General features: G+C 43.5%; 1 protein-coding gene across 1 annotated transcript in view; it reads left to right on the top strand.

Annotated features, from left to right (window-relative positions):
- LOC143300833 (Friend leukemia integration 1 transcription factor-like) overlaps nt 1-10000 on the top strand; it is a 41678-nt gene that overhangs the window by 17291 nt on the left and 14387 nt on the right. The window contains exons 2-3 of the mRNA XM_076614765.1: nt 2415-2618; nt 7230-7334. Coding sequence (XP_076470880.1) covers nt 2415-2618; nt 7230-7334 — 309 coding nt within the window. The remainder of the gene's footprint in view (nt 1-2414; nt 2619-7229; nt 7335-10000) is intronic.

Here is a 10000-nt window from a genome sequence, read left to right as displayed (position 1 = left end):
GGTGAACTGTAGAAGTAGTAGCAGAAGCAGGAAGAATGTATTTATCAAGCCACGACACATGTAGGGTTATCAAAGCTCGGCATGTGAAGTATCAGAGGGGATGGTAACGGGTGTTCTCGGCACTGAGAGTTTCCTCTGCTTTTCAGTCAGCTGAGGATGGCACGCTTGCAGGTTTCAAACGGGACGGTCATCTTTGGCAGTAGTAGTGGGGGTCCTAGTTCGCTCAAGTGGCAAGGGGGAGGGGCGGGGGTGGTGGGGGGGGAGTGGGGGGGAGTGAACACTGACCGTGTAACTAACTACAGCCTGTCTCGTTGTATCGGGACTGAAAACTGCTATTTCAATTTCCTGTCCATTTGGATCGGACACGTTGTCAGAACAGTCGGCCTTTCGTTTTCCCAGGAAACTTGCCGTTGTCTGCTGTAGGCCGTATATATTGAACGGGATTCTGGTTGTCTGAACCAGTTTCTCTGGATGAATCGTGCCCGACAACAGACTCTCAGCTGAATGTAGTTTTGTGTTCTGAGCAGTTTCGAAGTGCTCATATATACATATAAAATACAAAAAAAAAATATATATATATATATATATATATTTTTTTTTTTTTTAACCATAGGATTGGAGTTTTTAGTGTCGCCAGTAGAAAAAAGCCTGGAACTTTGGAGTAGTTTATATATATATATATTAGGTGTTTTGATAAATCCTTTCAGTTCTATTTCATTGTCAAGCAGTGAAGAGTGTAGCCCGGAGATTTGTCTTCGTCACAGTGGTGTAAGAGTTCCCGGCTGAGGTTTCAGCACTGACTATATCGGGAAGAGCATTATAGTTTCCTGTTTGCGGGCACTAGGGGGTCACAAGAAACTGATTCAACTGACGGATACTTCATGATGCTCTCTAAATGATCAGTGATCAGTGTACTGGCTTGGTGTTCTGGAACTAAGACCTTGGCCCGCGATGTACTCGTGGGATTTCATCGTGGACGGTCAGTTCTTTTATTTCTGTCTTTTGTCTCCCCCTGTCTCTGTCTCTCTTACTCCTCCCTCCATCTGGGCATGAGTGAGTGTCTGTATAGATTGGCTTATCTCGATTTTTAAATCTTACGTTTATTTGTGATCTTTTCCCCCCTTTATGTCATTGTCATAATCCGCATGCTTATTCGAAGGATCTGTTTAATACTTTTTTACGGCTTGTTTGATTCCCCCCCCCCTCTCCCCAACCCCCTGAATGTACATAGTTATGTACCTGTAGTCCATTAACATTGTTTTTTAGCTTCTGATTGTTTATTTGTCAGTTTCTGTCTTTGTCTGCCTGACCCTTTATCTCTCTCTCTCTCTCTCTCTCTCTCTCTCTCTCTCTCTCTCTCTCTCTCTGCCTGCCTGCCTGTCAGTCTGTCTGTCTGTCTGTCTGTCTCTCTCTCATTATGTTTGTCAAATTAAATGGACATATAATGATGATAAAAAAGAAATAGAATGCAGCATTGACAATGATGATGTTGATAACACCACCACCACCACCAATAACGACACTAATAATAACAATAATAATAATGATAATGAAAATCTTGCTTGTTCTTGTTGTTGTCACTGTTGTTGCAGCTCATGGATTTTATTTTGTTTATTTATTTATTTATTTATTTATTTTTCACTACATAAGAATGGGAGGGGGGGGGCAGAAGGAGGGGGGGGGGGGTGAAAAGAATAACCGCTCCTCGTCCCCCCTTTCTCACCAAGAATGTTTCTGCAACACGTTTTCTCTGCAAGAGAGATAGATCTATACCAGCGTATGTGGCCACCAAAAAAAAAAAGGGGGGGGGCATTATGGATACTTTTTGTTGTTGGTGTTGTTGTTGTTGTTGCCGATTCGTTCGTTTATTTATTTATAGTCTGTTCATCTAAGATGATGATATTAGACTGAAAATAAAAGATATTACCATTTGGATTATTATCATTTCTGTCATAATGATGATTGTTATTATTAATTAGAAATCGACATTGTTGTTGCCGAGGGAAGGGTTCATCATCAGACTTCCAGCTTCCGATTGCCAGGAGCAGAGATTAATTAAAACGATAATAATAATAATAATAACAACAACAATGTTAATAATGATACTACAACTATTACTGCTACTACAACAACAACAAGTACTTCTACTGCTACTACTAATAATAACAATAATAATAGTAATGATAATAATGCTGCTGCTGCTGCTGCTGATGATGATGATATAATGATAATGAAAATGATAATAATGATTACAACAATAACAAAAATAATAATTCAACGTATGCAATGTCAAACTTTTTTTTTTTTTTTTTTTTTAACGACGAAACATTTAGTTATTTGTGTATATTCATGTATTCATCCATTTGATGGATTCCTCATTAATTAATAGTCATCGATTGATTGACTTTCCACAGACCCACATCTGTGGAGCCCGGCGCACGTGCAACGATGGCTGGAGCTGGTGGCACGTGACCAAGGCCTGCGCGCGCTGGACCTCTCGCGCTTCAGCCACGTGGACGGGCGCGCCCTGTGCCGCATGCACCGAGAGGACCTGATGCAGCTGGTGGGCCCCTACGAGGCGGACGTCCTGCTGACCAGCCTCACCTACCTGAGGCGAGGTGTGTTTGTGTGTGTGTGTGTGTGTGTGTGTGTGTGTGTGTGTGTGTGTGTGTGTGTGTGTTTGTGTTTGTATTTGTTTTTATCACAACAGATTCCTCTGTGTGAAATTCGGGCTGCTCTCCCCAGGGAGAGTGCGTCGCTATAGCCTACTACAGCACCACCCTTTTTTCCTTTTTTTTTCTTTTTTTTTTTTTGTATTTTATCCTGCGTGCAGTTTTTGTTTGTTTGTTTTTGTTTTTTTCTATCGAAGTGGCTGTTTCTACAGAGTTTTGACAGGAACAACTCTTTTGTTGTCGTGGGTTCTTTTACATGCGCTAAGTGCATGCTGCATACGGGACCTCGGTTTATCGTCTCGTCCGAATGACTAGCGTCCAGACCACCACTCACGGTCTAGTGGAGGGTTAGAAAATACCGGCGGCTGAGCCGTGATTCGAACCAGCGCGCTCAGATTCTCTCGCTTCCTTGGCGGATGCGTTACCTCTAGACCATCACTCCACGATCGATATATATATAATATATATACACGCACGCAGAAGATCAAACACGCACGTTAAAGATCCCTGTAATCCATGTCAGCTTCTTCTTCGTCTTCTTCGTTCGTGGGTTGCAACTTCCCACATTCACTCGTGTATGTACACGAGTGGGCTTTTTCGTGCATGAACGTTCCCCCCACCCTCGCCGTGTAGGTAGCCATACTCCGTTTTCGGGGGTATCCATGTCAGCGTTCGGTGGGTTGTGGAAACAAGAACATAGCCTACCCAGCATGCACCCCCCCCCCCCCCGCCCCCACCGAAAACAGGAGTATGGCTGCCTATACATGGCGGGGGTAGACAGACAAAACGGTCAAACACGTAAAATGTTATACGAATGTCTTGAGTGTGTGGGTGCGTGACTGAAACCTGATTGAATGACACAGGAAACGAATGATGAGCGCCCAGTGGCAGCCATCAGTCGGCTCTACCCACGTAGGCAGCCTCTTGTGTAATTGACTCTGTGTTTGCAAAGCGCTTAGAGCTTGGTCTCCGACGGAGGATAGGCGCTATATAACTATCCATATCATTCATTCATTCATTCATTTATTCATTCACGTGGGAACTGAGACGTATTTCTTATTCGCGAACACTACGGTCATGTGGTAGTAGCGAGAGAACGAGTGGCAAGGGCCGGCGAGAACAACACGCGAGGCGGGAAGAAGATTTCATCCTTAACCTCGCGACAGAGTTGCTCGGAGACGCGAGCATGCTCACGTTCTAGTGGCGAGGGCGAGAAACATACTACATGTATGCGCAAAGAAACGGAAGCCAGGCGGGAAGTAGATTTTATCCTTACCTCGCGGCAGTAGTTGCTCTGAAGTCTACCTAGCCATGACTAGCGAGAACCTATAGCCACTCTTGCCGCGAGGCGAACCCCCCCCCCCCTCCCCTAAGAAACCGCACCTTCATAGCGTTTCCCACAGACCTTGAGTGGTGGTCTGGACGCTAGTCATTCGGATAAGACGATAAACAGAGGTCCCGTGTGCAGCATGCACTTAGCGCACGTAAAAGAACCCAAGGCAGCAAAAGGGTTGTCCCTGGCAAAATTATGTAGGAACATCCACTTCGATGGGAAAAACAAATAAAACTGCACGCAGGAAAAAATACAACAAAAAATGGGTGGCGCCGTCAGTGTAGCGACGCGCTCTCCATGGGGAGAGCAGCCCGAATTTCACACAGAGAAATCTATTGTGACAAAAAATGAGAGAAATACAAATACAAATAACTAGCGTGTAAGAAACGTGTCTGTGGTCACTGAGGCCTGATACCTCCGAATCAAATTCAGTTAACTCATTCAGTACGGCCAGTCCTCTCTTCTCCTCTACACACACCCCTCGGATGTCTAGTGGGTGTCTCAATGACCCAACCTTTAGCTTCCGTCGTCAGAATTGTGGTATTGTTTGTCAACATTCACCTCTTCAGTATAAGAGCCTTCCGCTTGCAATATTTTGATGGTGATAATTGGGGTGAAACGCTGTTAACGTCGTCTCTTTCGCCGTTCGTATGGAGAGAGTTAAATTGTGTTGTTTATAGCTCAGCCTGGCAGAATGGTTAAGACGCTTATCTGCCAATACACAGTCTGTTAGGGTCTGGGTTCGAATCCCGCTTTCGCCCTTTCTCCCACGTTTGACTGAAAAAAAATCAAATGTAGCGTCTATAGTCACTCGGATGAGACGATAAAACCTGGCCCTTGTGTGCAGCACGCGCTTGGCGCACTGGAAAAAGAACCCATGGCAACGAGAATGTTGTCCTCCGTCCGGCGAAATTCGGTAGAAGAAACCCACTCAAGGCCTGACTAAGCGCGTTGAGTTATGCTGTTGCGGTGCAGATGTGGTGTAGCGTATGTGGGTTCGTCCCAACGTAGTGACACCTCCTTGAAAGTGAAACTGAAATTACGACGGGAGCAATAGCTGAATGGTTAAAGCGTTGGACTTTCAATCTGAGGGTCCCGGGTTCGAATCTCGGTGACGGCGCCTGGTGGGTAAAGGGTGGAGATTTTTCCGATCTCCCAGGTCAACATATGTGCAGACCTGCTAGTGCCTGAACCCCCTTCGTGTGTATACGCAAGCAAAAGATCAAATACGCGCGTTAAAGATCCTGTAATCCATGTCAGCGTTCGGTGGGTTATGGAAACAAGAACATACCCAGCATGCACACCCCCGAAAGCGGAGTATGGCTGCCTACATGGCGGGGTAAAAACGGTCATACACGTAAAAGCCCACTCGTGTATATACGAGTGAACGTGGGAGTTGCAGCCCACGAACAAAGAAGAAGAAGAAGAAGAAACTGAAATTACAGCTCAGCCGATCAGTCAAGGGCCATTTCAGCAGGACTGATTGTCCGTCAGTTCTTCAAACCAGTCTAGCAGGACTGCGTTGGGTTATGCTGCTGGTCAGGCATCTGCTTAGCAGATGTGGTGTAGCGTATGTGGATTTGTCCGAACGCGGTAAGGCCTCTTTGAGAAACTGAAACTGAAACCATTAGGAAGCAAGCAAGAGCAACGATACTATGACGCAATGTTTGCATGGAGTTGAGAATTTTCCAAAGGCAGTGACATTTTAGCGAAAACCGATGAAAATCCTTAACGCTAATCGACTTTAGCGCTTATGTTATCACTGATGGAACCTAGCCCAGGGAACTTGAGACTGTCAAAAATAATGCGGGATGGTGATAAATTTATTATGAGCATGGATTGAGCATACCGGTAATTATTGTACTGACCTGTATTATAACTTTTTTGCCATAACACTAATATTTCTTTTATGTGAATTTGGGTCTGCTTCTTTCTAGGGAGAGCGCGTCGGTACAGTACAGTGCCACCCATATAGGTACAGACACACACACACACACACACACATATATATATATATATATATATATATAAATACACTTGCAGACAGACAAAAAAGATTATATATATATATATATATATATATATATATATATATATATATATAAAATCTTTTTTGTCTGTCTGCAAGTGTATTTTGTTTTCCAATCAAGTGGATTTTTCAACAGAGGTTTGGCCAGGGGCAACACTTTTATTGCCGTGGGTTCTTTTGAGTGCGCTAAGTACATGCTGCACACGCGGGGACCTCGGTTTGTCGTCTCATCAGAATGACTAGCGTCCAGACCACCACTGAAGGTCGTGTGAAAGGGGAGAAAATACACGTAATGCCGAGTGTGGGATTCGAACCCATGCACTCAGATTCTCTCGCCTCCTAGGCGGACGCTTTACCACTAGGTCACCGCACGAAAATGACACACATCATATGCGGTACGGTAAAGCCATTGGTGAATATTAAGTGGGAGGTTGAAAGGTGGGAGAGAGTAAAGAACAAAACAGAGAGTAGTAAAGAATGACACAGAATGATAGAGGAGAAAGACAAACCGATAGGCGTAGAGCGATCAGAACCACACACACACACACACACACACACACACACACACACACACACACACACACACACACACACACACACACACACAGAGAGAGAGAGAGAGAGAGAGAGAGAGAGGCACGAACACAGCACTGACCACACAGTAAGTTCTGAGTAATGTATTTATAATGTCATTTCATTGGATATGCACGAAACGTGTTGAGAGAGAGAGAGAGAGAGAGAGAGAGAGAGAGAGAGAGAGAGAGAGCGAGCGCATTATATAAATGAGTATGATCAAAATTTGAACTCTGCTTTTACTAGAGAACCCGGACTCGTATCACTGTGGTTTCAAATACCTAAACGGTGTTTGGAGTGAAGCTTTTGTTGTTGTTTTTTTTAATCACGAAACATATACCTATTATTCAATTTCACTTTCATTGTCAGTCTGTCATATGATTCACGGACATTTTCCGGCTCGTTTGAGTTTTGAAAAATGTAATGGTATGTTTAGGTTTAAGGTACCTGTTAATTAGCTTGTGGCCTATGTGTTTAGAATCAGAGAGAAAGAGAGAGAGAGGGGTGACGTATATTAGACGTGGGGAGTAGGTGGGGGAGGGGAGGGGGGGGGACGTGTATTGGATGTAAAAAGTATACACCGTTCCCTCACAACACAGTCTGCACTGCTGTGTTCCTTCAGCTTGCTTCAGTCCCATGACCGCGGAAGGAATGACGTCAAGCGGACGTCATTGGGCATGCGCACCAGCTTCTGCACACGACACTCTCACTTCCGTCACACGACAAGGTAGGACCCTGTTTACGATTGTAGCAAACTGCTTTCTTTCTTTCCATGACAAGACCAATATCAGTTTGCTTATGAATAATCTGTCGTGGTTGATATACTCGCTGGGTATGTTCGTGTCTCCGTAAACCATCGAACGCTGACATGGATCACAGGATTTTTAACGTGCGTATCTGATCTTGAGCATGCATGCACCGTGGTAGAATCGTTCAGGCGTTGGACACCTCAGATCCAGTGGTTCACCAGTGATCAGGGTTCGAGGCCCCGTTTCGACGTGAGTGTTGTGTCCATGGGGAAGACATTTCACTCCGGTTTTCCGCACTCCATGTGTGGTGAATGTGTGCCTCATTACGGCTCAGGAGCTCAGTTTCAGTTTCAGTTTCTCAAGGAGGCGTCCGGCACTGCGTTCGGACAAATCCATATATGTTGTTACATCTCTCTCATCAGCTAGACAGATGCCTGACTGCAGCATAACCCAACGCGCTTGTCGGGTCTTTAGTGCATGCTTATAATTAATATTTGTGTACCTATCAGAGTGGATTTCTTTTCACATAATTTTGCCAGAGGACAACACTTTGCCATGAGGTTTTTTTGTTTGTTTTTTTTAATTATAATTTTTTATTTTTTAGTGAGCTTTCTTCTTTTTTTTTCTTTGTTTTTTTTTTTTTTTTAGTACGCTAAGTGTGTGCTGCACACGGGACCTCGGTTTATCGCGTCTCATCCGAAAGACCAGACGCTCAGTTTGATTTTCCAGTCAAAACTTTGGAGAAAGGGCGCGGAGAGCGGGAATCGAACCCCACACCCTCACGGATCGGGAGCTAAAGACGGTGGAAGGAGAGGATTGGGCCCCGCCTTGTTATGCCGAGCCCCAGACACACACAGTACAGGGACCCTGAAATCACTGCGCACGATGGCCGTGAAAGGCTATGGACATCATAAGGCCTTTACAGTTACATACACAAGAAGGGTTTTCAGGTACAAACAGGTCTGTGCATGACCTGGGAGTCTGGAAAAATCTCCACCCTTCACCCACCCACCCACCCACTGGGTTCGCTGAAGCCAGGAATCGAACTCCGAACAATCGGGGTGAGAATCCAGCGTTTTAACCACTGGGCCACGCACCACATTCGTCAACCACAAACAACAACAGAAACAATAACAATAAAAACCCGTTTTCAGCGAACTCGTATGCTTTTAGTTTAACTGATGTTTGCATAAACGGCAGATATATATATAAGAAAGAAAGATAAATAGCTCTTTTATTGAAGTAACTTGAATTTGTGAGCATGATTCTAGTTTGCGTTGATTATAACCCTGCGTTAAGGAGACTTAAAACTAATGTGTCTGAATTTTTTTTTTAATTAATAAAATCAGTTCAGTTGATGAGTTCGGAAAGACATTGATTTTTTCTTTTTTACCAAAAATATACGAAAAAGCATTTTTACCAGAGCTGTGACATTCCTGAGCTCAGTTAAAAGTCTTCTCTCTCTCTCTTTTCTTTTTTTTTTTTTTCTTATCAACAACATTCCATTTCTTCTTCTGTCAGTCCATTTCTTCTTTCCTTTCTTTTTCTTCTTTTTTTTTTGGAGCAGAAAATGTCCGGTGGAGAAAAAAACAAAGAAAAGCAGATGTTCAAATATTAAGTTCAATGAAGACTCGAAAAAGTTAGTGAAGTTTCGTTCATTTTTTTTTTCTGAGGCTCTTCTTTCTCTGTGTGTGTGTCTCTCTCTCTCTGTCTCTGTCTCTGTCTCTCTCTCTCTCTCTCTCTCTCTCTCTCACTCTCTCTCTCTGTCTGGGCTATGGCCTATTGTGAATAAAATATTCACATTCTCTCTCTCTCTCTCTCTCTCTCTCTCTCTCTCTCTCTCTCTCTCTCTCCATTCATTCGTTTATTGATTAATTGATTAATTTATACGTTACTTTATCATTTCTTTATTTCATTAAGCCGTTCGTTCAGTTAGTCATTCGTTCATTCATTGGTTTATTTATAATTGATTCATAATTCTGTCTTTCTGCATTTATCTTGTTTTGTGGGGTTTTCTTCCATAAACCCCCCACTCCACTAAACCCCCATGTTTTTGTGGAGTGGATAAAAATTATTTTTTTTAAAACCAAAAGAACACCTGTTTCTTTTCGCTAGTTTTCGTCCTTCGTTTACTTCCATCCATCCATCCATCTGTTCGTTCATTTATTCATTCATTCATTCACTATATTCAGTTACATTTTCATTCAGGGGGGTGTATACTGGTTATGTTCTTGTTTCCATAACCCTGACATGGATTACAGGATCTTTAACGTGCGTATTTGATCTTCTGCTTGCGTATACACACGAAGAGGGTTCAGGCACTAAACAGGTCTGCACATAATTATGTTGACTTGGAAGATCGGAAAAATCTCCACCTTTTACCCACTAGGCGCCGTTACCGAGATTCGAATCCTGGACCCTCAAATTGTAAAGTCCAACGCTTTAACCACCCGGCTATTTCGCCCGTCGTTCATTCATATGATTTCTGGTGGTTGTTGTTGTCGTTGTTTCTATGTTAACGTTCTTTCTTTCTTTCTCTCTTTCTTTCTTTCTTTCTTTCTTTCCTTTCTTTCTCCTTTTTCTCCCTCTACATACTGGTTTTCGTTATGTCTCCGTCTGCCTGTCATTTCCACCCATTCTACCT

Source organism: Babylonia areolata, chromosome 26 (assembly GCF_041734735.1).
Source record: "Babylonia areolata isolate BAREFJ2019XMU chromosome 26, ASM4173473v1, whole genome shotgun sequence".
NCBI lineage: Eukaryota > Metazoa > Mollusca > Gastropoda > Neogastropoda > Buccinidae > Babylonia > Babylonia areolata.
This window is presented reverse-complemented; position numbering and strand designations above follow the sequence as displayed.